Here is a 25,870-nt window from a genome sequence, read left to right as displayed (position 1 = left end):
ACTGAGATTCACCCTGGGCAGGATGTTAGACCATCTCAGAACTCATTTAGGACTGTGCATAAGTCTGAGGAAGCCAAAGATAATGTATGAGGCTATTTATCTGGGTAGTAAGTGTATATTTGCTCTGGGGAAAAAAAATGCAATTTAACATTAAATTTATATGCAATTTAAGAGTAACACTAAAAATAAATGCTAATTTCTTCTGTTCTCCAAGTCACTGATATCTTGTTGGACGGTTAGATGAACACTGCTTTCCAAATCTCTCCTCAGGGGCACCTCAGCCATTCCATGTGTTTGTTAAACTTTACCAGCTCAGTTTATTAACTTGAATAGTTAATAATTGACTGATGTATAGATTAGCCAGACAAGGTGAGTAGTGGTTGAGTCAGAAAAATCCATTGGTCTATTGGATGGTTGCTGTAAATACTGGGGTGACTTTAGGGGAGGTTTTGAAATGGCTGAGCTGACACACTTTAACAGACATAATATCATAGTTTTATACACCAACATGAAGATCATTTAAATATTTTCTGTGACAAAAAAAAAAGATTTTACAGAATGCTGTATATGCACACACAGTTATTCTTTCACTGTCTGTGGAAGCTTGAGTACCTACAGGGAGAACAAACAAACTCCGCACACATACACACACACACACACAGACCTGTAATAATATCTTTATGGGGACCATCCATTCATTTCTCTGGGCATAACCCTACAATCGTAACCCTACCCAACCTTAACCATAAGTAACCAAACAAAATACAATTCTATTTTTAGTTTTTTGATTGCATTCATAGATTTTATTTAATTTAAATTGAGGTCATTGTGGGAACTGAAAAATGTGGTGTAATGATTACAAAAACATACAGATACACATGGAGCAGAGGCGGGATTCAGTCCCCTGCTTCTGGAGGCGTGAGGCGTCAGTGCTACCCACTGCGTCCCCCCCCCCCCGTCGTCCTTACATCTTTGCATAAATGCCGAAGCTGAGCCCAGCAAAACGCTCTGCTCCGGCTTGTGAAGAAGGCCGTCCGGGTGTCATGTCCAGGCCAAGCTACTGGGCTTGTTTTTTTTTTTTATTTCCAAATAAAGTCAAAGGAATCACACGTAAAGCCCTGAAATCCAATGTGACAGCCACGCTCAGTCTGCCCGGCTTCAGAATAGCTCTACGGATCCCTTCAAAGTTTCAGTTCGACGGCACGGAGCGGCATCGAAAATGTGCCGCGGAAAGCCAGCTCGGGTAGAAGGAGACGGGGGGCGGGTGGGGAGGTGGAAACAAGAGGGAGGAGAATATAATGAAATAACTAACAGCAAGGGTCCAGCTCCTGCTGCGTCTAGCTCCCTAAAAATGCACATTTACATGCAGCGCTCTCATAGAGCAAATAAATAGGGACAGAGTGAGTCACAATAGTCAGAATAATAAAAATAATAATAATAATACTAATAATAATAAACCTCAAAGGTGCCTATGTGACTGATGGAGACGGGCAGCAGAATTATGGAACTTCTGAGTGTCTCCTCCAACATAGCAGAAGGACGATTCATGTTTCCGTTGGCTACTGCATGTTTGTTTGCTATTTTTAATAAGTACGAAATAACAAAATTCCTTGTCCACCCTCGTTCAGACTGTGGTACTGGAACCTCCTAGTTAGACTGCGTTATCCGCAAGAGGAGGCCTTAATGTCCTTGGCCAGAGGGATCTAGGGGTAGAGCTTAATGCCAGATCATTCCGCTCCTCATCCACAGGTTGCCGGGCGCGTTCCCCTTTCTAGATTATGTGAGTTAATCTGGCTGCAAGGTTAGCATTTTGTGACGACCTGTAGGATTCGGGAATGAAGGTGAGGCAAAGTGTGCGGAGTGAACGGCCAGTGTGCAGAATCCCTGGAGCAGTTTTGGGTTAAGCGCCTTGCTTAGCTGCCTAATGGAGCCATCAGTTTGCTGGCTCTGGGATTCAAACCAGTGACTTTCTGATCATGGGTATAGAGCCTTAATTTGCCAAAACACACACACCACCGGCCCTAATGACAGTGACCTGTTTAAACCCCCTCTCTAGTAGCATGGTGGGGGAGGTTCCCACAGTGGTGACTGTTTCCCATTGTGGTACTCTGTGGGTACAGAACGACTTTATGTTCTGGGTGCTCCTCTTGTTGAGTAGCTCTGGTCCCTGTTCCTGGGTCATACCCCTGGGGGGAAGAATGTATAGGAGAATGGTGACAGAAGGGTCATGTCATCCTAATGTGTATCTGTGTTTCTCCTCTCGGACAGCTGAAGGAGGTGAATTCCAGGCAGATCCTAGCAGCCATGCTGTCATACGTCTGGCCCAAGGACAGACCAGACCTGCGGGCTCGTGTAGCCGTCTCCCTGGGCCTGCTGGCTGGAGCGAAGGTAGGCAGATCAAGGCATCTGAATGATCCCACCCTCTGTAGTTGCCTGGACCCACCTCCTTTACAATCTGATTGGTTATCTCTCAACCAATCATTTTTCATTCTGCCTTCAGACCATTTTTGTGTAAGTAAAACTCCCACGAGCGCCCAACACTCCACGTGCTTGTTTTGTGTCTTCAGTGCCACATAACTTGTTTCTGGAGTCCTTTCTGTTTGATATACCTGAAGGTGCCTTGTAGAGTTGTCACCTCTTCTCACCAACTGGTAACCACTAGCCGTTTCCCGTCACTTGATTCGCTAATGGCAATGCTAATTTAGCTTTAGCCGATTTGCTGTTGGCTAATGCGCCAGAGCCCCACCGCTGTATGATGACAGAAATTTTCCTTGGTGCACTTCCTCGTTCAGTTAGGGCCATAATATTCTGCCCCTCACCTTGACTGATTTTTAATTTAAAAAAAAAAAAAAAAACAACTTTTATGCTTCTGCTGATGTTAGCATTTCCGGATTCCGCCTTATAGTTGAGACTATCCTATCTGTTTTAATATGTGAGGTGTATAATGGATAACAGATCCCTCGTAGCTGCAGAATCTCAACTCTGCAGCTACCTGGGACGGGTATACTCTCGCTCTTCGAAAGACCAGGCATTTGAGCTTTTTGTGAGGTCAAACTGCATCCATGCGTAACGCCGATCATAATTCACAATAGGTACGAAATACGGTGCTGGTTTCCAGCTGAATACATCAGCAACATCACCAAAATATTCCCCTCTTACTTTTACCTTTATTCAGCTCAAGTAAGAATTCCTTAAAATAACAAATGTTACATTCATTCCTTTTGACGTTTAATTATAGTTTAACATGTCATGTAAAATATACTGAGTATTAATTGCTTCCTCTCACCACAGGAGTTCTACACTTAACACCCAGCTTCTCTCTCCCATATTTTTAGATGATCAGATTTAGTTAAATTTTAAAAATAAAAAGATTGCACTGTACATGGGATGTAGGAACCGACGACAAGCGTTGTCGTCAACTGGAGACGTAACTCCGAGTATTAATTAGCTTTCAGGCCTGGTTTCCACATGGGGCCAGATTTCTATCTATTTTTCCACATTCTTTTCAGACCACGGGGATTTGCAGCAGTCTGGGGTTCGGCCCTCTGCGTTTTATGAGATCCCATATGTGCAGGATTAAGATAAAGATTGGCGTGTCGACTCTGCGAAGGGATAGATAAACCACGGTTATCATTTAATCAGAGTGGCTTCGTCTTGCTGAGCTGTCGCTATGCCTCGTCCCTCCATAGCAGAACATTGCTGCCGTCGTAAAAAAGAAAAAAATACACCCAGACCACCTGTTAAGCCTGGGTTCTCTGTTCCATTAATTTGTTGCATAACGGATATTTGACTCCAGCGATTCTGGGAAAAGTGGCTGGATAAAGTCTCTGACAGGTAGCCCCTCGGTGGGACATGAAGAGGGAACCTCCTGGCGACGAGGCTGTGGTGTTTCACCTCTTCCTTCTCCTAACATAAATATGTCCAGGTGTCCGCCGTGTTCTGTCTGAGATTTGCGAAGCCGGTCACGGTTAACATCCTTGTCAGTGCACTGCAGTCATCGACATGGGCGAAGGGTGTCAGGGCCCATTGTGCGGAAATAGTTCAGCAGTCATGCATCAAAAAAAAAAAAAGATTTAGTACTGAGTACTTGATACTCAGTACTTGCTGTGTAAGGATTCTGCGTTTACTACATGGCCTGTTGTTTTGGCCCGTTTCTCCCCAGGAATGTGACATGGCGTCGCTGAGAGAGAACACGCATCTCGTTTATTTACTTACTTATTTATTTTGCCTTGGATAATTACGCAGCCAATCGCACGCCGCGTAGCAGGCTGGCGCGTTCCACGCACAGCGGCATCAGCGGTTGCTCGTGGCAACCCGAGACACATGCGACGTGTTCTGTCGCTCGAACGAAAAAAACAACATGTGGTAAGGACAAACGGCGCAGAACTCGAAACAAAGGCAGTAGGAGCGCTAGGACGGTGTTAGTTAGCTAGCTAAGTGTGTTTCTTTTGGGGGGAGGGGGATAATGCATCTGAGAGAACAAAAGGAGAGGTGGTCTTTTACCACAAACTAGGCTCCTGCATGCATTCATCAAATGATCTGCTGTTTTATTATCTTTTTTTTTTCTTGTTTTGGAGAAAACAATGATCAAAAACTCTGTAGTACAAAGCTGCCTGCAAAGCTCAACTTCTGATGTTTCCACATCATTATATTGTATTATTTAGGGCGTGACACCCCCCCCCCCACCGCCACCACCACCGTTTAATAATTTCCATTTGGTGAAAAGGGCAAAACGTGAACTTTTCACTCATTAGCGTGTTGCCAACGTCAGGTTGACATCTAAATTGCCCTCTGTCTGGCATTCATAGACTAAGCCACCAGACTCCCATTGAATGTTTTTCAATCATAAAACGAAAAAATCTTGTCATCATTTTTTTTGCCACGCCCTTTTGAAAAATATTTATTAATATACTGAGCTGTAAATTAAGTCTGAGCTGAGTTTAGACCAGGCCTTTGAGGTTTGACCGCCCACTTTCGGATGCATGGACGTGCCTGAGATGGGCCCGACGTCTGGCGTGGGGAGGTGCAGGCTGCTTCCGTGAGTGAGTGAGAGAGCAAGTCTGGACGTGAGAATGCACCGGTGCTGCCGGGCACGGTGCTGACAGGTCGAGCCTCGAATGCCAGCCTGACTCCCTGTCATCAGTAATTGGCTATTAAGAGAATCAGCGGCAGCGGTCGAATAGAAATTTCCGGCATGCTCGCCGCCTCCATAAGGTCACCTTGCTCCGCCCCCGGATCAACTCCACTGTTCACACCCGTATTCCTGTAGCTCATGCTGCAGAAACGCACCTGCCCGCTCTCTCTATTCCGATCACATGACTCATTTTTTTCAGCCTGTGCCTGCTTCTGACGCTGGGTATGGTGTTTAAGACGGCTGCAGTGGGGTCCCGTGCTTTTTGGGTGTGGGTCATGTGTGTGGACATGGGTAGGTGTTTTACTGTTTGCGGAGAGGTCTGGAGAGATGGCCACGGATGTCCGAGGGTAACGCAGGATGTAGCGAGGAGGACACACCGAACAGAGGAGGGGCCGTGTTGTGGTTCTGGCTGAGCTCTGGCAGTGTAGGGGCTGCTAACGGTGACGGGGGATGGTCCGATGGGTTGGGCACCTGCAAGATCCATTAGCAAAGTCATCACTGGTGCCATAATGCAGAACTAACAACAACAAACCGGGTGCTGCCCCGCCCCATTCCGGGGGAGGGGGGGTCTCCTTACAGAAAGGGTGAGTTCAGGCCGCTGTATGCTAAATAAACAGAGTGCCTTTCTCCTCCCCCCCATGTCAGGTGACCAACGTCATGGTGCCCTTCATGTTTAAATATGCGGTGGACGGCCTCAACCAGATGTCAGGAAACGTGCTGAACCTGAGCGAGGCACCAAACACAGTGGCAACCATGGCAACGGCCGTGCTCATTGGCTGTAAGTGCGGCGCCGTTATCTTCTGGCAGGTGTCGACTTCCTCTCGCCAAGGTGACGGCTTGTTATTTAGAAGCTGACCCCCCCCCCCTTCTTTTTTTCTTTGCCGAATCATTCTCTACCTCCTGAATTTCTCCTGTGCCGCCTCTCCTTCACCCCTTCCTTGCTCCGCCCCCATCTCTCTCTCCCCCCCCCCCCCCCCCCCCCCCACCTCAGCCGCTGAAAATGTAGTCCTGCTCCCTGTTTGCATTATTCTTTTCATAATTTTGGCCCGTCGCTGGCATCCTGTTGACAGGCACAAAGCCAAAGATTTGCCAGTAATGGGCCAACTATGGAGACGAGATCAGCGGCTTTGTTATCCGACTGCCTGTCTGCGCGGAAAATCCCGGCCGGCTCCACGCAAAGTGTGTCGTTGCCGTGCTCACACCCTCCCTCTCTCTCTCTCTCTCTCTGTCTCTCTCTCTCTCTCCCCCTTTCTCTTTTTTGAGCAGCGGTGGAGGGTGATTTGATCAAGCTTTTATTTGTGCTCCCGTAGCACAAGCCTCCCACTGTGGAGTGTGTGTGTGTGTGTGTGTGTGTGTGTGTGTGTGTGTGTGTGCTTGAGTGTGCATGTCAGAGACTTTTAGGTTTCTTGTCACCTGCCATTTTAGAAGGAATGGGAAATTGAGATTAAATGGCCAAGGAAAATGTAAAATGGAAACTAGGAGTTTATATTTTTATTTATATATGTATTTTCTTTGTACTTGTCCTGCCTTTGATTGATTGGACTTGCTCTCTCACAGCAGTGGGGACTTCACTGCACTGGCCTGACTTGCCTTTCTTTCTGTGCTAGGTGGCTATCCAGCTTTTACGGGGCTATTGCCCCCCTCCCCGGCACCCCATGAGCTGTGTTAGTGGGGGCTGCATGCGGTTCTGTGCATGAATATAAAAGCAGGCCCTGATTGCAGGGCTCGCCTGGATGAAAGGGAGAGGAAATCAAATAAATACTCACTGTTCACTGTGGTTCGTTTTAGCCGGGTGATTCGGCCTCTCTGCCGGGCAAAACCCATCGGCGCCTTGGCTGCCCCCCTCCGCCCCCCCCCCCCCCAGCCACATATTTTAATGAGGCCCATTTAAGGTCCGTGCGCAAGACACCGCATCAAGATTAATTGGAGCCGTGACAATGAGGTTCGGTTCCCCCGGAGAAAAAACAAAAGCCTAGTGAGATTATTTATTTATTTTATTTATTGTCAAGCGTTAAAAGCGAGGCTCCTCTGAATAAAATTAGCACGCGCTGCTTTCCGGCGATGCTTTCCGGAGCAATCAGTGTCCAGAAGGGGCTTTAAGTGCATTTGCCTACCCGGGCGGCTCATCAGGGTCAATTAAAACAATTTTCGCTGGATTATGCTGGCGTGACAGATGTTCCCGCCGCTGACGTTGGAGGAGACACGCAGACGTGCGCTTTGCATGCGTCGTCGCGGTGAGCTTCGTAACGCCCGTGTCAGATATGTTTTTATGTAGATCACCCTCCCTTTTTTGCCCGTTTTGTTGTTTCGAAATGAACTGTGTAATTCGGAGGTTGCCCTTTAGTGCCAGCCAGGCAACCGTAATGTAGACTTGGGCGGTATCTAAGTTTTCGTATCGTCTGGCATTATACTGCGGTATATGGTATTTTGATGGTATTTTCAAAGCAATTTCAGTAAAAATTCTCAGAGGCATGAATTTTGTGACTGCTAATTTTGTCGACAAGATTTCAAAATATTGCGCTTTGCCCTAAAGGCCACAGTATACGCAAAATATTACCGTGATATCGCGGAAGGCTACTGTAAACACTCTTCGGTGAGGTCTTCCCAGTGGCAAGGAAGCAAGCGGGAAACAGAACGAGATGCCGTTGTCCAGCTAAGCGGGCTTTGTATCGTTGCCAGGCTTCCCTAGTCACCTGACCATAGCCACCTCAGAGACCCTGGGGACTGATGTTCCTTATGTAGAGGATCCTGTAACTCAGGGGTGGGGAACCTGATCCATGGAGGGTTGCTGTGGGTGCGGGTTTTTGGGGTGACCTCTCAGTCAGCCAGTAACAGTGGGTCCCCAAGACTGCAGCTGAGAACCAGTTCTTTATTATAGGCTGATTCAGAAGCCAACCCAAAAACCTGCACCCACAATGGCCCTCTCCTCTAACTGATTGCCACCATGAACCTCATGGGGGAGGGGGGGTGGGGATTGAGGTGGTGGGGGAGGCTCAAGGAAGTGAGATGACTGTCTGGTTATTGGATGGGCTCCAGCTTTCACACATCACCTTCAGTCTTTCTCTTTGTCTCACTTTTATTTATGTTTTTGCACCTTATCTTCTGCTCATGTGCAAAAATGTAAAGTCTTGTTTGATAGCAATTGGGGAAATTTTCTGAATTTAATTTGAATATCTGAGATATTGACCTAATCATTGCCTTTATAGGGTACTTTGTAAGAAAACAAATCGTATCGTGGAAATGATATATTTTGAAATTATTTGGGAATTAAAGGTATATGCGAGTTGTCATGGAGTGGTATAATAGAAGGAAGGTGAGTGGGGTTTGAAAGGGGTGTTTTTTGGGAATAACTCTGTGGCTGATGGCGTTCCTCTTGTCTGCCCATAAGACGGTGCGTCAAGAGCTGGTGCCGCCTTCTTCAACGAGCTCAGGAACGCCGTCTTCGGGAAGGTAGCCCAGAGCTCCATCCGGAGGATTGCCAAGAATGTCTTCCTGCACCTCCACAACCTGGACTTAAACTTTCACCTGAGCCGCCAGACGGGGGCGCTGTCCAAGGCCATTGACAGGGGGACACGGGGCATCAGCTTCGTGTTGAGTGCCTTGGTCTTCAACCTGGGGCCCACGGTCTTTGAAATGGCCCTCGTCAGTGGTATATTGGTAAGACGGCAATTTTCTGACGTTATTAGTAGCATTATTGGGTTACTAATTAACGTGAAAGCTTCAGTTTGTCGACTCGTTATAACAAGTTGCACTCAAAAAATAGTTCTGCTCCAAAAGAAAGTGTTGAAAAAATGTTTAGCTCAACATGTTAAATTTTCAACTTCATAAATTTGTTCCTATCTAAAAACAAGTCAGTCTTTTAATTGTCAGCTTGATTGTGGTTGTAATTTTACATTATCTGTTATACGTTAATAACTGTGTAAAGGAGGCTGTTTCAGAAAATTCCATCCTTTCCGCCAAATTTCGGTATTTTCAGCTCTCGTTTTCCCGAGACGCTTAGCTTCATACTACACTGAGGTCTGATATCCTCACAGTTTGCTGAAAAACTGTCCAAGAAGTGGGTCTGCTTTTCGTATTACAATTTCGTTGCAACACTGGGGGAAAGAAAAGTCTCAGTTTAGGATCTTTTGTTATGGCTTTGTTTTTCCTATCGTATTTCTATGCCCTTCAGGGGAGCAGATATTTCGAGAAGAATATAAAGCATGTATCAAGGAAGGGCAGAACTGGTAGAGTCCTGTCCAGTCAGCTAAGTTTTCAGAAGCCTCCTGAAGTAGATATTACCTGGAAACAACTCGGCTGATGCCAGTCAGGATTTCATTAAACGCTGACTTTTCTCCACTAGCTTTTGGTATTTTTTTTCTCCACTCTCCACTTTACGAGTAGCAGTTACCATAACACTTCAACAGTGACGCATTTTTGAAAACGTCAAAACCCTACGCTACAAAAAGAGGACAAGGGGCCTGCTGGAAATGGTTTGGCCTGCGGCGTTTGTTCATTCGATTCGTCTGGGCTCCGTTTTAACGTTAACGTAACTTGGCTGGAGAACGCTCGCCAGGATCCTGCCCCGAACACCACGTTCATTTTGGCACCATGCAATCTAGACACTTCTGACGTGGCCCGAAAGCTGTCAGCTTGTTGTTCTTCAGATGGGAGCCCACCTGGGCACCGTAGATGTTTTCGCTCTGGGTTGAACATTCAAAACATCACTGGCCGACCCAACAGATGAACGGTCACGTGACCACTATACCGTTAATTTATCTTCTAATGGCACTTGGCGAACTTACTCTGGCTTGTAGACAGTTAGCATGCCCCCGTCTGCCGGCATATTACTTTACTGTTATCTGGTATCTTCTGGCTCTTCTCCATGTGTTTCCCTAACGCAGAATTACAGTGTACACTGATCTGTCTGCCCCTGATGCCTTTTCTAGCTTGTCTAAAGCTGACATTTAATGTTGCAGCTAAATCACTGTTAGGCAGCTGCGTTGTGAAGGGCGCTTTATAAAACACCGCATCTGTCCGAATTTAGCGGAAATCTGGTTACGCAGCGAGTGCAGGCAGAGATGTTTATCAGCGGCTTTTTCACGCCGGCTTAAGTTTCATACCTGCGGCACCTTCAGAATGCTGGGGGAAAATTCTCCGAACGGGGCTCAGCCGTCAGGGAGATGGGAACGTTTGATCTCTCGCTAGATGCTTTAGTTCTTTAAATACATCGCGTTCCTTGCCCAGAGAGAACGGGAAAATAGTTCACGTTTTGCACTGATTCTTGATAAAGCCTGATGATTCTCCCAATACGTCTTAGACACCCCCCCCCTCTCCACCCTAGTTTTAATTAGGAGATTTCAATTATCATAGAAATATAGTTACATAAGACAGTGTTACTTAAAATTGCTGTTATAGAAATTGAGTGCCAATGGTGACATTTTCAGGAACTGCTGATCACTGGTTGGCTTTGTGAGTATTTTCCATTCCTAAAGAAGCCCTGTTTTTAATGCTCTTGTCAGTATTACAAGTGTGGAGGCCAGTTTGCATTGGTGACGTTGGGGACGCTGTCTGCGTACACGGCCTTCACCATCGCGTTCACACAGTGGAGGTACGCTGCCTGCCATTCTCTGTGTGTCTCCCTCGCTGTGTATGTGTCCCCTGCCTGTCATTCTGTGTGTGTGTGTGTGTGGGGAGGGGGGTCGTGACGGACTTGCGTCATTCTGATAGTCCTTATTCCTGTTCCACAGAACCCGCTTCAGGATAGAAATGAACAAAGCGGACAACGAGGCCGGAAACGCAGCCATCGACTCCCTCCTGAATTATGAGACTGTGAAGGTGAGCCCCCCCCTCCCCCCTCCCGGCATCTCTTCTGGCCTCTCCCTGTTCCCCCCCATGAGGTCTCTTAGCATTAGCATGGTGGTATATTTTAAAAACATTTTTGGGTGGGTTGACTGAGGTGATTAGCCTCACCCCTTCATTGGACTAACACAGGAAGCTTTTGAAGACACAGCCATCCTGCAGTTTGACTTGTAATTGCCCCCCCCCCCCCCCTTCCCAGGAAATTAAAGAACTGAAAGCTACTTAATATGCGTTTCAGTGCTGGCTGCTGACATTTTGAAATAACGCGGTACGTTTCCTCGGCACGCCCGCTTTCGAGATGCGCCACCCCCCACCCTTGCAGCGACCATCTTGTTTTCTTGGGGCTCCTTTCATTCCTAGCCGTAGATGTGGTTCCTTGCGCGGCTTATTTTAGCATCACAGTAAGCCGGCGTGCATATTTAATTGGATCCCCCTCCCCCTTGAGATCCGCCTCGGCCGCACAAAGGCCTCCCCCGCGCCCCTCTGCCAGATGCACCGGCACAGCGCCCTCGTCTGAGCACCGCCTCCGCCGCTCTGCCTCCACGGCCGTTTGATGAATTTCCGCGTTTTTGCGGAAATGCGCCACGTTCGAATATCTGCGGGACTGAAAGCCCAAATCTTTTTTTTTTGTTTTTTTTTTTTTGGTAAATGTTTCTCATGCGGAAATGACCTTGACGTCCACACAAATTTCAGACCTCAAAAATAAATGTCTCATTTAAGTGTCCTCAACTTAGAGACATTTTCCCCAAAAAGGATAGTATCCATATTTTGCTGCTTACTTTACATACTTTTTTAAGGTTACGTGTTGCATGTACTTGACCTTTGACCTACGTATCCCTGACCATTACGAGGCCCTTGCTGCCTCAGGTCTGGCTCAGATTTATTCTGCTAGCATCCTTGGGCAGTGACTTTGCGCTTTCCTCAGACTCTCCGTTTGTGTTCCGGATGATGTTTCTGTACAGGTCCACTGTACATTAAATACCATGAAGCTGACCTTTTTCAGTTTCTGATTGACCCCCCCCGACCTCGCTGGGCTGTTTCCCATGATGCTGTGAACAGGTTAACATTAAGGACAAAAGGTGCTGAAATTTATGGCTCCCAGCCTCCAACCATGATCCACGCAGCCAAAAATAAAAAAACCATCATAAAAGTTAGTTAGGGGTGCAGCGTGACTAATCCCAGTATAAAAAGGCTGGTTTATTTCAGTTTTTTTTTATTATTATTATTTGTCAGGCTGTCCTGTCCTGGGGTAAGATCTAATGGTGCCGTTGCACCCATCTGTAACCACGACTATGCCAATTGTGACACGTGTTGTTTCTTCTCGGCGCCTCTCTCCCTCCCCCGCTCGTACTCTGCGGACGCCGAGCCTCCTGCCTGGACCATTCTGTCTGTCCTGGAGAGGGCGCTCTTTGACGAAGACACCCCCCCGTTTTATGCGGGCACCGCTGCATGCCTCACCCCCTGTGGTGATGGAGGCACCCATTCCTCACGTCAGAGCCGTGCCCCTGCTGAAGTAGCTACGGTCTCTGGTCTCCCGCCAACTGTGTTTCATCGTTAACCATGGGGGGGGCAGGGGGGAGAACAAAAAAAGACAATAACTACCCGAAAGCTCCTGAAAAACAATACAGGCAGGTAAATTAATCTATATAGTCTGGAAGCTGCCACCTAGAAAGAGGTTTTTTTTTATATTATAACATTTTCATTATGCGTGGGGGAAAATCTCGAGTATATGTTTGTGTAAATTAATATCAGTAGGTGATTACTTGTAATGTTCCCTCGGCATTCAACATTATTGGAAATCTGCACACGCCTTCTGCTCAAAACAGAAATATGGGCAGATATAGAAACAGAGGCTCTGGCTTTTTTTCTAAAAACACTTCCCACCGAAGAAGGCTTGGCAGATTACTTTCTTCGATAATTTCTCCTGCACGGAGGATGGCCGGGGGTGGGGGGCGGGGTGGGCGCGTGTCCAGGAAAGCCTCAACCAGCGGTGTCACGTGGGGGGCTTCTGTCCCGTTCCGAGCATGTACATCTCTCTAGGGCATCTTAAAAGCCTGCGAATTGAACAACTCAATCGCCGAACACTCCTTGCGCTGGAGGGACCCGGAGGGAATTAGGATTTAAGCCACGGTATCTCTCGCTGCAGGTTGAACCATTTTTTTATATTTTATTTTTCGCTGATTTTTGACAACGCGTGTGCTTTTTGACTGTCTCCCCCCCCACCACCGCAAACCCGAACGCCCCCTACTGGCGCCATCCAGTATTTCAACAATGAGAAGTATGAAGCCGAGCGCTACGATGGCTTCCTGAAGACGTACGAGTCCGCCTCCCTGAAGACCACCTCCACACTGGCCATGCTCAACTTTGGGCAGAACGTCATCTTCAGCGTGGGCCTGACCTCCATCATGGTGCTGGCCAGCGAAGGCATCTTGGCGGGTGAGTGCTCCCTCACAGCATTGCTCTAGACATGTAGCCTCAGTACGGTTTGTGTAGTATTAGCGATTTCATGGACAGTGGTCCAGGCTTGGGTATATAGTTACAGACTGCATTGTGATTGGCTGCTCGTAAACGATCACCGTCGAATGAACTTGCAGCATCCCACACCCTGTTCCTTCTGACCTTAAAGGCAAATCAACACCAATCATGTAAAGGTTTGGGCCATCTGTGCTTCTTTCAGGGACCATGACCGTGGGCGACCTGGTGATGGTCAACGGGCTGCTCTTCCAGCTCTCCATGCCTTTGAACTTCCTGGGCACGGTGTACCGGGAGACCCGGCAGGCCCTCATCGACATGAACACACTCTTCACCTTGCTCAGCGTCGACACCAAGATCAAGGTAAAAGCTACCTGGGCCTCCTGTAGCTCCTGATCGACGTGCCTCTGGTCCTTTATCTCTATAGGCTTCCCATTATCTGTAATGTGTCTAGGGGTGTACAGGATGTAATTAAGGCAGCCTTTGTTTGGAAACAGCATCTCGTGTCAAGTGGAGTAAGGGTCTTGGCGCTTTGGTTTCGTTCAAGACGTCAGCCGCATCTCCCGAGATGTCTGAAAGTACTAAAACGTTTCTGTGACGTTCCCGGACACCCCTGCAATCATGACACCAGAGTCCGCCAATGTTCCTCCTCATCCCGACTGCTTCCGATGTTCTTTGCTCTTCTCATGTCAAAAATGGGTAATCGCAAGTGGGCTCGCTTAATCCGAGCCACGTCATGATAGTTGATTAGTGGCCCATTGACGAGTGAAACTGGGAATGCATAGCGACCAGTGCATCTGCGACCGGGGAAAGAGGTGTGTGACTTTGCAGGTTATGGTCACCCCAAAGGTTGGTGTGAGGCTCAGTGGGTTAGGCCTCTGTGTCTGTAATTGGAAGGTTGCCAGTTCAAATCCCATCCTTGGCAGAATAGTCACATCTCTGTTGGGCCCTTCAGCAAGGCCCTTAACACCTGATTCCTTCATGAGCACCAGATAAATTTCTGACCCTGTGCTTGGAGCCCAAGCTGTGCTCTCACCTGTAGGTGTCAGTGTCTCAAAGGAGAGCAAGATGGGATATACAAAAGGAAAAAAATCATTCCAATGTACCTGAACTTATGCAAATGCCAAATAAAGGTATGTTTATTTATACAGCACGTTTTCAAACACAGAGGTCATTCAAATTGCTTTACATAAAAGAAAAACAAGTAACGGGAATAATTAAATGGAATATTAAAACAAAAAGTAAAAGGCAATTAAAATGTAAGTGTCAAAGTTTTCTAAAATACATAAATACAGAAAAGGCATCAACGTCGGTTGGCTCTGCTATTTCATTGTATTGAGCCTGTTTTAAAAGTAGCCGGATTTGGCTCTTCAGGGAGGTGGTGCCACTTATGACTGGCGGAGGAGCTGAATGCCATTTGGTCTTGCCAACTTTTCACTTCTGGAACTGTTAGATGACCAGCCCCTAATGATCATAGCGGCCTGTTGGGTTCATATTCAGTCAGAAGCCCTGTAACGTAAACTGGGCTGAGACCATTGAGTGACTTATAAGCAAACAGCAGTACCCTGCACTGGATTCTTAAGGCGACTGGAAGCCGCTGTTAGGAGTGAAGGACTAGAGTAATGTGTTTGCTCTTCCTGGTCATAATTAACATAATCGTGGCGGCATTGTGGATAAGTTGGAGATGTCTTATGGATGCTTTTGGAGATGCCATACAGGACTGTGTTGCAGTCGTCCAATCAACTGGTGATGAAGGCATGAATATGTTTTTCAAGGTCATGCTTCTACATTAGTCTGCCGGTTTTAGAGATGTTCCTCAGCTGATAGGAGGAGGGCTTAGTTATGGCCCTAATATGGATGTAGAAACTAAGGTCCTCATAAGTAGGATGCCTAGATTTCTTACATTCGACCCCAGAGGGTTAAGCCTGTCGTGGGCGATGCAGCGCACTTTTCGCGTCTATTTCAGTTTATATCCCGCTGAAATCTTCATGTAGAATCATAAAAAAAAAAAAACCGCTGATTAAATCCATAATCTGTCTTCTTTTCAAAACGTCAATTGTCGGAAGTATCAAAGTTTTAACATACGGAATATGTTGGAAACTCCTGGATCACAGCTGTTTCTTTTTCAGAATGAGATCCCATAATATATGGGATGGTTCGCAACTGGATCAATGGGCAAGGAGCTGTGCTGGTTCGGGGTTTGGGAGGCTCCTAATCTAGTGGCCTATTGTCATGAAAGGTTTTTAGAAAGCTCTCTTTCTGCTTGATGAGGCTAACTTTTCACACGGCTGCTTTAGGTGCGACCACTAATCACTGTTATTAAAATCTGTCCGATTGTTTCCAGCGAGCGGTAATGGTGTCCATTGTGGTTCCCAGCGTGACCGTTTCGTCTCGTCAGGGTCTCGCTGACCCTCTGATATGATTTTGAATTAATGCTGACGTAAGACGAGCTTAAGTTCCCAGTATCCCATGGTACTGCTTATTTAACCGCTTCCGGGGATTGCTGCCTCCTGCCACCGGTTACCTGGCTGTCTGACCGGGCCCCCGTCTGTCGCCTCTCTGTGTGGCAGGACAAGGAGCTGGCCCCCCCGTTGTTGGTGACACCCCGGGAGGCCACCATCCGCTTCGAGGACGTGCACTTCGAGTACCTGGAAGGCCAGAAGGTGCTCGACGGGGTGTCTTTTGAAGTGCCCGCGGGAAAGAAGGTGGCCATCGTTGGAGGCAGCGGCTCAGGGTGAGTGCGGGAGTGACGTCGCCATTAAAGGCTTTCATCTCCGCATCAAAAAAATACATAAAAAAAATCGTATTACCTTCATATAACTGCCCCCCCGCCCCCGCCAGACCAGTTTGTCACACATTTTAAAAACTCTTTTCCTTTAAAGACACTTTACCTTTAAGCCCCCCCCTGTGGTGAGCCCTGCTTGTTACCCCTCACGGGCCTTGGGGATCGATAAGCCCTTGGTGCAGTGTCATTATCCCTTGTGTTCAGAGAGACTTGGTTCAGCCCAGTCTGTATTGCCATTCACTGGTCTGTATGACACCTCCGCTGTGTGTTAAATGTATTTTTTCTGTTTGTTGTTTCTTTTGTGCGTTTTCCTAACCTGTGGCCCTTTTAATGTCCTTACCTGCCCCGTCTTTTCTAGAAAGAGCACCATCGTGAGGATGCTCTTTCGCTTCTACGAGCCCCAGCGGGGCAACATCTACGTGGCAGGTCAGAACATCCGTGACGTGGGCCTGGAAAGCCTGAGGAAGGCCGTGGGGGTCGTACCACAGGTCGGTGACCCACGGGGGGGAGGTTTCATGTCTTCCTCAGAGCTTCCATGAAGAAAATCAGTGATGCTTCAGGGCTCTGTTTTATTCAAGGCTGGCTTTGCCATGTTGGGCTTCAGGATCTGATATGGATGGATGGATGGATGGATGGGAACAGGTAGTCTTCTTCTTCTAACCCATCTCTCCGGCTCTCGTTTCTTGCAGGATGCCGTCCTGTTCCACAACACTATCTTCTACAACCTGCAGTACGGCAATATTCACGCCTCTGACAACGACGTCTACAAAGTGGCCAAGTTGGCAGGCATTCACGAGGCCATCTTAAAAATGCCCCACGGGTACAACACCCAGGTGGGGGAGAGAGGTCTCAAACTGTCAGGTACGTGGGGGCTTATCTGTCAAAGGCATCTTCTCCAAAGGAGGTCGGTGTGTGACTCAGCAGGTTAGGATGCCAGTGATCAGAAGGTCGCCGGTTCCTGTCCCAGAGTCAGCAGAGTGATTTTACCATTGGGCCCTAGAGCAAGGCCCTATACGCTCTACCACTGCTTCGATTGTCCAACCCTGCTCTCTCTCACAAATGTACATCGCATTGGATAAAAGCTTTTGCTAAATAATTAAAATGTAAATGTAATGGACGGCGTTAGACTCGATCGTCTCCCGTATTCGGCTCTCAGATGTGATTTGTAACATAAAGTAAAACATAAATTAGACTCAATTTCTCAGCTATAGCTTATTATGTAGTGTGGGGTAAAAAAATGAAATGAACGTGTTCTTCCCTTGGAGGAAACTGTAGCTAGAATAAATTAAAAGTTTCATCTCCCATTAGGAGTCTGTTCCGTGCGCACTGGCTGTGATGGCCGCCCGGCTGGAGCTCACTGTACGGTTCAGGAGGAGGCCAAGCGGGTCGTGACCCCCGTCCTCCGCAGGGGCTATTTATATCCACTGGCGGCAGGCGCACTCTGTCAGCAGACGCCGCCGTGGCCCGCGGCTCACCTGCTGCCCAGTGGAGCACCTGTCGCTCGTTAACGGCAGAAGTGGAGGCACCACCGATTGCGATTCACCCCCCTATCAGACACGCTATGCTCTAGTGAACAGAGAGGCAACAGGGTTCATCTGCAAAGGATGCCCCTCTGAATCGCAGAACGGTGCTAACTTTAGGAGATTCTGAAACCATGGAGGTTTCTGGAACGGTCGTGGATTCTGGAAAGCTGACGATGCGTCTCGCCCCCTGCAGGCGGAGAGAAGCAGCGCGTGGCCATCGCACGGGCCATCCTGAAGAACCCGCCTATCCTACTGTACGACGAGGCAACGTCCTCGCTGGACTCCATCACCGAGGAGGTGAGTGGGGGCCGCCCTTCCTCTCGGGTGGGGGGTACTGTCCATCCCGCCCACCGGCGTTCCCAGACCTTGGGAGTCACAGCGGGAGCTGGGATTCACTCTCTCTCGGATTTCTCAGCGAGGGAGTCGTTTGGCCGTTCGTTAGGTGTCATGGGTGTGAATTGGGTGCTAATTAAATCGTATCCTGACCAGCAAATGGCAAGCCCCCAGTTTTGGCATCTTGTACACATGGATACACTTAGTCCTAACATGCAACTATATTTTAAGCTATTTTTTCTTTAAAACATCTAAATAAATTTTCTCCAAGAATTATTGCCAAAGGACTGTTTAAAAACATGACCTTGCTTCACCTCAGCACTGTAATGGGGAGAAAATGCAGGAAATTTGATGATGGAAAATTTTAAGCCCTTCTGATCATCTCGAAAGATGAAAAATTACACAAACGCAAACCCTGGGTACAATTTTATTAAAGTTATTGCCAAAACAAAACTTTATTTACTTAGTTAACTTAATCCCCCCCCCTTTATTCTCAGAAGGCATTTTTCATATCTCTCCTGTCACTCACGGCTGTATTTGCTCTTGCCTTGGAACATTAAAGGTACTTTGGGGTGTCTGAAACCAGGATGCCGCTTATTAGATATTGCGCAACAATACCACCAGGGGCAGCCAAACCCGGTCAAGGAACAATCCGGCGTTGTCGTACAGTCATATTATTCGGCTCCCTCTACCTGAACCTTCTGAGTTTGTGAGTGATGGTGGATCGTTTTTCCGATGGCTGAAGCAGATTCTCCAAATAAAATTTAAACTGGAGAGAGAGGAGAGTAGAGGCTGTACGATCTAGGGTCATTGTGTTTGCACAGGTATACATTGGGTTAGTGCTTATGAATTTCACGTCATTTTTTCATGACCCCTGTGTTCAGTATAAGGATTGCGCTAAATGGGATTTCAGACTAGCAGTGTGATTCTGCCGGAATTATTTTATTGTTGCTTTTTGCTTTAATGTGGGAAGCTGAGATAAGGAGTGGGGCTTTCTCTGAATATTCAAAAGCTGTTGAATTACTGATTTTATTTTATTTTTTTTTGTAATTTTGGGGCGGGGCTTGTATTTAATAAGTAGTCACTGATCATTTGCCTTTAATTTAGATTCAGAAATAGATCAGCACCCAGCTCCCGAGCTCTAAATCAATCATGCCTTGTCACCAGTCGCCTGTTAGACCTTGAAATCCAATAGCGCAGAATTTGTTTGTGGATTTACAATGTAATTAAATCTAGCACTGTTGGCCGTGAGGTAAATTGAGAGCGGTGGGGTTTACCTGCGTACATCTCAGGCAGGTTCCTGGCTCTGAACGCGGTGATAAGCAGGTGTCTTCGATTTTAAAAAAAAAAGGAAAGGTTAGGTGGGTAGGTTTGATGTGTGGGATAAGTATATAAAGTAGATATGTTATTTTTAAAAAGAACAGCATATTTAAGGTAGCTTCCATACAGTATGGCTTTGTTTCGTGAGACTGCAGATTAACTGGTTAATAGGTACAGGTTTGAAAAGGAGCTTAGTTTTTATGCTAGTTTGGGGGTAAGGCTGTAATCGGGGAGGCCAGGACAGTGACTCTACTCTGCAATCCTGTGACGGATTTCATTGTAACTCCTCCAGAACATTCTGAGCGCCATGAAGGAGATGGTGAAGGACAGGACCTCCATCTTCATTGCTCACAGATTGTCCACCATTGTGGACGCCGACGAGATTATTGTCCTGAATCAGGTACGAGTGCCATGTCTGTCTGCGCCTAGATGTTTTGTGCTGTTGCGGAAGCCTGTGTTTTTTTTTCTTCCCCGAAACGTCTTTCATCATGTGTTTTTTACATTGTTCACAGACACAGCCTTTAATGATCAGATGCTGCTAATTCCACGCTTAGGTATCACCACACACGGTCTCTTCTGTTCCTCACATCAGGGGTTAATCACTAATTAATGTAGTCCTTGTTATTTTGTACTTTTTTTCTCTTCCACATCTGTAATAAAGCTCAGAAAACCTCAAGAAGATGCCCCTAAGTCTATAAATATGTTGATTGGTAATTATATAATATTGGTTTGACATAATTGTATGCAGTAAATTTATTAGACCAATTAGGCAACTGTGGAATTGGCTAAAATGAAAATGAGCGCGTACTGTGCGCAGTGTGGCCCCTCCGTCTGACTCACCTCGCCCACCCCATCTGAAGTTCTGCCACCGAATTAATTCGTCGGAATTCATTACGAAGAGAGGGGGGTGCGGGAATGTCCGAGTGGCTAGCATGTAGACTGGGCCAGCCACGTCAATCCCTCCCCCGGCCGTAAGGTCTGGAGGTACAATAACCTGCCCTCCTTTCCCCAGAAGAACCCATAACCCCCCCCCCCGCCCCCCCTGTGTTTGACAACGAGATCCTGCGTGGTCTATGTATAGCGAATTGAACACCCTGTTAGCATTAGCGCCTTCCACCCTGGAAGTGTGCCTCAGATTGCTGTTGGGAGATTGAGACTCCCGTTTTTTTTTTTTATCGGGCATGTGAGATACGGCCCTACAGCAGCCCAGCAGGATACAGAAGATGTTTGAGGCCCACCCCCCCTCACCCCACCCCCAAAAAAGAAAACACACCATCCGTTTGACACGCATTAGCACCACTAACGTTAGCTGCGTTTTTGGTAGACTAGAGCAAACCAGCCCCCCCATTTCAGAATTCAGTAACCGTGTTGGGCAGTCAGGGAGGCAGAAGCAGGCAGGCAGGCGGCTGCTCAGCCACCCGGGGGGGGGGGGGGGGGAGCGTTACACACTCCGGGCTGAAGCCGCCTCTTGCGTCAGATGGTTCCCAGATCAAAAGTTCCCTGACAGGAGGCATTTGTGTGGCGGAGGCGCAGATGGGTGGGCCGGCCAGCACTCCGGGGGGGCTCATTAAAATAATGAGTGAAAGTAAACCCCCTCCCAATCCTGTCGTGCATGCGCACCGCCGACTGTGACACCTTTGTTTACTTCCCTCTGCTTGTACACCCTTTTCACTCCCGCCTGGCTGCGTGGGCGGGCGCAGAGGAGGTCTGCACGCATCACGTGGTGGGGGGGGGGCACAAGCACCAGCCATAGACTCACGGGGTGAGAAGGAGAGAGTGGGGGGTGCAGGGAAGAGGAGCTGGGATGCTTTTGCCTTGGTGGGTGCTTTTATGCAGTCACGCTCGCTCTGCCCAGAGCCTCCCCACACCCCCCCCTCACCCCGGACTCCAGCATCTCCGCTCTCCTGGGTCTTTCTCAGTCCAGGTATTCAGGTCCAGTCCTCCCAGGACTCCATGTGCCATTCCCATAAAGAGCTTTCAGTACCTAAATAGGCACGGACTCCTACCATCTCTGTGGGAAAACATATGACCGAAAAATTAGTGGAGTTCATACTTGGCACGCTATCATGTCCGGTCATGTGACATGTATAGCAGGCACATGACCACGGGTTGGCCGCTAATGGGGTAATGGGAAGCATAAATCTGACTTATGTAAATAGTGGCTAGTTAATCTGGTGCTGACAGAGCACTCCCCCCCCGCCCCCCTCCCCCCCGATGGGCTGCAGCAGCAGTAGCCTTGTAGCAGGAGTTAGCGATGCTCCGCGGTGGGAGAATGCTTAACATCGATATCCCGAGGCCTTTTCCAGGCAGTGTGGCAAAGCGCTGTGCTCTTCTGAGCGACAGGCCTTGCCTTCCCTTTGCCAGCATTTCTGGGGAAATGGGTTTTGCTCTAATTAATCAGCCCGAAGTGGCGGGGCGCGAGCGTACGCCCCGACGGACAGGCGTTCTTAAATTTGTGGCGGTCTGGGCTTTTTCCTCATCCCAGTTAGCTTTTAGCGTTAGCAGTGTGCTTTACATAAGTGTTGTGGGGGGCTGAAGAATTCAGTAATTTTATATGGAAACACTGTTATTTCCTTAGGGGAGATTCCTATCCGAGGATTAATGGGGCGGCGACGGTGAGTCTTGGCGGAGGGCTCTTTGTTCACCTGTGTGGCCTGAACAGCAAACGTTCTTCCCTCCGGCAGAATCTGAATAATTCTGCATGCAGACCAGATGGGACAAGGTCAAAATGTCGTTTTTGTTATTGCCTATGGAACAGGCCTGTTGCTCTCGATAGAACAGTGCGAATTTGGATCCCACTCACCGGTTATCTGTCACGCATAGACAACTAAACACATCCTTATCTGGTATATGAATTTACATGTAATTGACGTTATTTATTATTTATGAGTTATTTTCAATGGATTTTTAGTCTTGCATTGTGGGCTTGTGTGTGCATGAACAAAATCATATAAATATACTGCTGAGTCCTCTGGGGAATTCACAGATTTACCTACCGAATGCAAATTTGAACCCGCTGCCCTTGAGGGATGACATTTCTTGCTATGCCACCATGCATTTATTTGTATTGTCAATGAATGAATGTCACCTGGGACCCTAAGACAAGCGTGTGACGGTGACGGGGCAGTTTTTGGCCGTCCTTACCCATACGGCTTTGCATTTCAGGGTAAGATAGCAGAGCAGGGCACCCACCAGGAGCTGCTGAACAGGCCGGGCAGCCTGTATTCGGACCTGTGGAACACGCAGAACAGCCGGATCCTAAACAGCAAGGGGGAGGCGGAGCTAAAGGAGGAGCGCCTGTCCAGGAAAGAGGAGGAGAGGAAGAAGCTACAGGAGGAGATTCTCAACAGTGTCAAGGGCTGTGGGAACTGCTCCTGCTGAGGGGCCTACTGACGTGTGACCCCTGACCTCTGACCTCTGACTGCAGATGGCCATCCAGTTAGATACTCTTCTGGGGCTTTGCTGGCACAGGGGAACTCATTCCATCTCCTCCTCCTCCTCACCGCCCTCCCCGACTCCTCGTACTCACTCTAATACCAGTATCCACCCGCACGCGGTTCTGGAGATGCAGCTCATTAAAGTGGGAAACTCAAGAGAATGCCACTTTTTGACAGCTTTCTGTTTATATATAAAAAAAAAAAACACACACACACACAAAAACTGTTTGCTGGTTCTCTCACCGACCGAAATCGAGCCTTTAACCTCCGGTGTTGACATGTGAGAGACTCACTTCAGGTCAAAAAAGATGCAAATTTAGCTTGAAGGTATTTTTAACCGCAAAGGGTGGCCGTGTTTAATCACCACTCTACGGTCCCAAATCACCTTCAATGGACAGCACTCATACTGTTCTTTTCAAATGATTGTCTTTCTCCTTTGTATTCGGGAACTCTTTTGAAAGCTGTTTTTATTAAGTTTGTGTACATATCATAAGATTGAACCCATAGGATTCTGACATAAAAAGACATAAAGAGGTGTTCTTACTGTCTGTATTTCTGTTTCATGTAAATCTGGATGGAGTGAGGCAAATCCAGCGCCCGTCAATGTTTCTGCGGTAAATAACTATCTCCTGCTGTTAAGTTTTGCGTGGTAGGCAGTGAGGATGGACACTCCTGCAGCAAATTTCTATATTTCGATGCGAACTGCTCTCCTGCCTGGACTGTACTCTAGGTTTCGTTGGGGGGGGGGGGGGGGGGGACATACTTGCAGGGGGAGACTCACCTTGTCTTTGAGGACGTCGGCATCAAGAAGCTGGACTTAGAGAGACTGCAGGTTCCGGGAACTTGGTTGCCTTGACATTCAGCTCTTGAATGTACGTCACATGTGCGGGATCAGCCAGCTATTTATACTTGCAGTGAAATGGATTTAGCAGAGCAGCATAGGAGTGATCCTAGCTGCTTTGTAAAAATAACGATAACCAAAATTTTGGAACCCTGGAGGACACGTGCTGGTCCTCTGGTCCAACCTGAACCCTCAAGAATGTCGGAGCCATCGCTGTGGAGTGTGCTCATTGTTCCTCAGACATTAACAATGTGTTAATTATACTATCAGCTGCTGCCAGAAGTGTATTTTTGCTCTTGCTTTGTGATAACGTGTTTGTAAATATCTTCAGGTATCTCACACACACACACACACACACACACACAACCACCCCAATTCTGTTCAAACGTTGCAGTGAAGAGTGAAGCGTGTACCTGCTGGAAAGTCTGAAGTACCGTTCCGTGCCACGTAGGGTTGCTTTTTTTGGGTTGAACACGTATGTGAATAATCTGAAGAGAGTAGGAAGGAGATTCTGCCAATAATAAAAAAAAAAGACAGGTTCTGCAGCAAATATATAAATAAGTCAGTCAAAGTAGAGTCACTTTGTGTGGGACCTGCAGGCTCTGCTGGCTATGTGAGTGATGTGCCATCAGGAATTGTGATTTTAAACCGTTTTTCTCGACAGATTGTCCCAGGAGGACCAAGATATGAATCCTATTGTGACGGCCTATTGCAGTCTGGAGTAGTGGCAGAATGACATTAAACTTGTTGACTCCGTTTAGGGAGGATGTTCTGGTCGTACCTTTATTGCATGTGTCTTCCATGCAGAGGTTTGGGCCAGTAGCTGGTGTTGTAGGCAGGTAATAAGCTTGTAACCTCGATTGCATATAATACCCCAAACATTACGGTCCCCTCCTGGCCTGTTTCCATGTCCTTATTTACTGATGTGGTTTGCAATGTATTAAGCATCTTGATACATGCAGAATTTTAGTCCATTGCCACTGTTACCCAGTTCAAATTCAAACAGCCAATCAGATGGATCAGGACAGCCCACACGTGAGGGCTTTTATAGGTCATGGAACCATACTTAATGAATCCAGTGGAATTAGCCCAAGCACATTTTAAACAGTCCAGAGCTAAGCCTAGCAAAAATTAATGATCATCAGTGCCTATGTGTAATTTTGTTAAATTATTTTCCTATTAAAGGACTTTCTAATTGTCCACCAATTCAGCTCTGTATGTTCATATATGTTCTTGTTTGTGAAGGTCCTAAATGTAAAAGTGAATATGCTTCACCTGATCTGTTGTTTTACTGGTGGTATTAATTGTGGTCTGTGGGTAGATTCAAGCCCTGAACTTGTTCACCATGATACACAGAAATGACTAACAAGGCCATTTTTTTCTGCTGAAGTCTGACTAATGACCTTAGAGGTCATGTTTTTGTACTGGGTATAGAATTGGCCAGGCATACTGAAAGTCACACAAAACTAGCTCTGTAAATATATGCTATGATTATCAGCTTATCAGCAATTTCTAAAATAATTTACTACAGCTGTTTCCATTGTTATATCTAGGGGTGGGAGATTGTATAGATAGTGTTTGTCTCATAAATTTCCGCGATGAGGCCTCTTTCAGTCGACTTTAGTCACAAAAGTCCAGTCGTTTTCCCCTTAATTTCTCAGGGAGCTTTTCACCAAAAAAGATACAGATTTAATAGTCATCGATCAGCTTCTTTGCATGATGATAATCTTTATTTCGTGTCATAAAACCTGTGTGACGTCAGTCCGGCATGAACCCACTCATCGGAGGCCGAAATGTAACAGGCTAACTACTGTCCCTTGTGGTTCAGTGGCGGTGTGGTGTTCTGTCCTCCCCCTATACGTCATGATCTGCCAATGGAACCCGAAGGCTTTCGAAACCGGCGTTTGCCTGTAGTTGCATCCATCTCCACGTCCACTGGAATGCAAGCGTGGAGAGTTAAATGAAGTGCACCAGCCACAGATGTCCACAGCTCCAGCTTCTGGTCCGCCGTCTCTCTGGGTTTGCTGCGGGAGTTCAGTCGGTAATGAGGTGACCTCCCTCTGTTTACTAGAATAAATCCCTCAAGCGCACAGAGAATCGCACAAAAACCCGGTAATAAGATCGGCAACGCTGGTCGACGGTAGGGGAGGAAGCTTGGACCTAAACCAACGTTTTCAGATGCTG

The 25,870-nt window shown here is 47.3% G+C and overlaps 1 protein-coding gene across 1 annotated transcript in view; it reads left to right on the top strand.

Annotated features, from left to right (window-relative positions):
- abcb7 (ATP-binding cassette, sub-family B (MDR/TAP), member 7) overlaps window positions 1–23,384 on the top strand; it is a 34,184-nt gene extending 10,800 nt beyond the window's left edge. The window contains exons 5-17 of the mRNA XM_049027334.1: window positions 2,269–2,388; window positions 5,780–5,912; window positions 8,523–8,791; window positions 10,636–10,724; window positions 10,864–10,951; window positions 13,237–13,411; window positions 13,653–13,810; window positions 16,018–16,181; window positions 16,591–16,720; window positions 16,922–17,093; window positions 17,949–18,052; window positions 19,701–19,808; window positions 22,574–23,384. Coding sequence (XP_048883291.1) covers window positions 2,269–2,388; window positions 5,780–5,912; window positions 8,523–8,791; window positions 10,636–10,724; window positions 10,864–10,951; window positions 13,237–13,411; window positions 13,653–13,810; window positions 16,018–16,181; window positions 16,591–16,720; window positions 16,922–17,093; window positions 17,949–18,052; window positions 19,701–19,808; window positions 22,574–22,789 — 1,926 coding nt within the window. The 3' untranslated portion in view covers window positions 22,790–23,384. The remainder of the gene's footprint in view (window positions 1–2,268; window positions 2,389–5,779; window positions 5,913–8,522; window positions 8,792–10,635; window positions 10,725–10,863; window positions 10,952–13,236; window positions 13,412–13,652; window positions 13,811–16,017; window positions 16,182–16,590; window positions 16,721–16,921; window positions 17,094–17,948; window positions 18,053–19,700; window positions 19,809–22,573) is intronic.
- Window positions 23,385–25,870: the final 2,486 nt, after the last annotated feature.

This window comes from Brienomyrus brachyistius, chromosome 10 (genome assembly GCF_023856365.1).
Source record: "Brienomyrus brachyistius isolate T26 chromosome 10, BBRACH_0.4, whole genome shotgun sequence".
NCBI classification, from domain to species: domain Eukaryota; kingdom Metazoa; phylum Chordata; class Actinopteri; order Osteoglossiformes; family Mormyridae; genus Brienomyrus; species Brienomyrus brachyistius.
The sequence above is the reverse complement of the archived record's forward strand: the minus strand, read 5'-3'. Positions and strand labels throughout refer to the sequence as shown.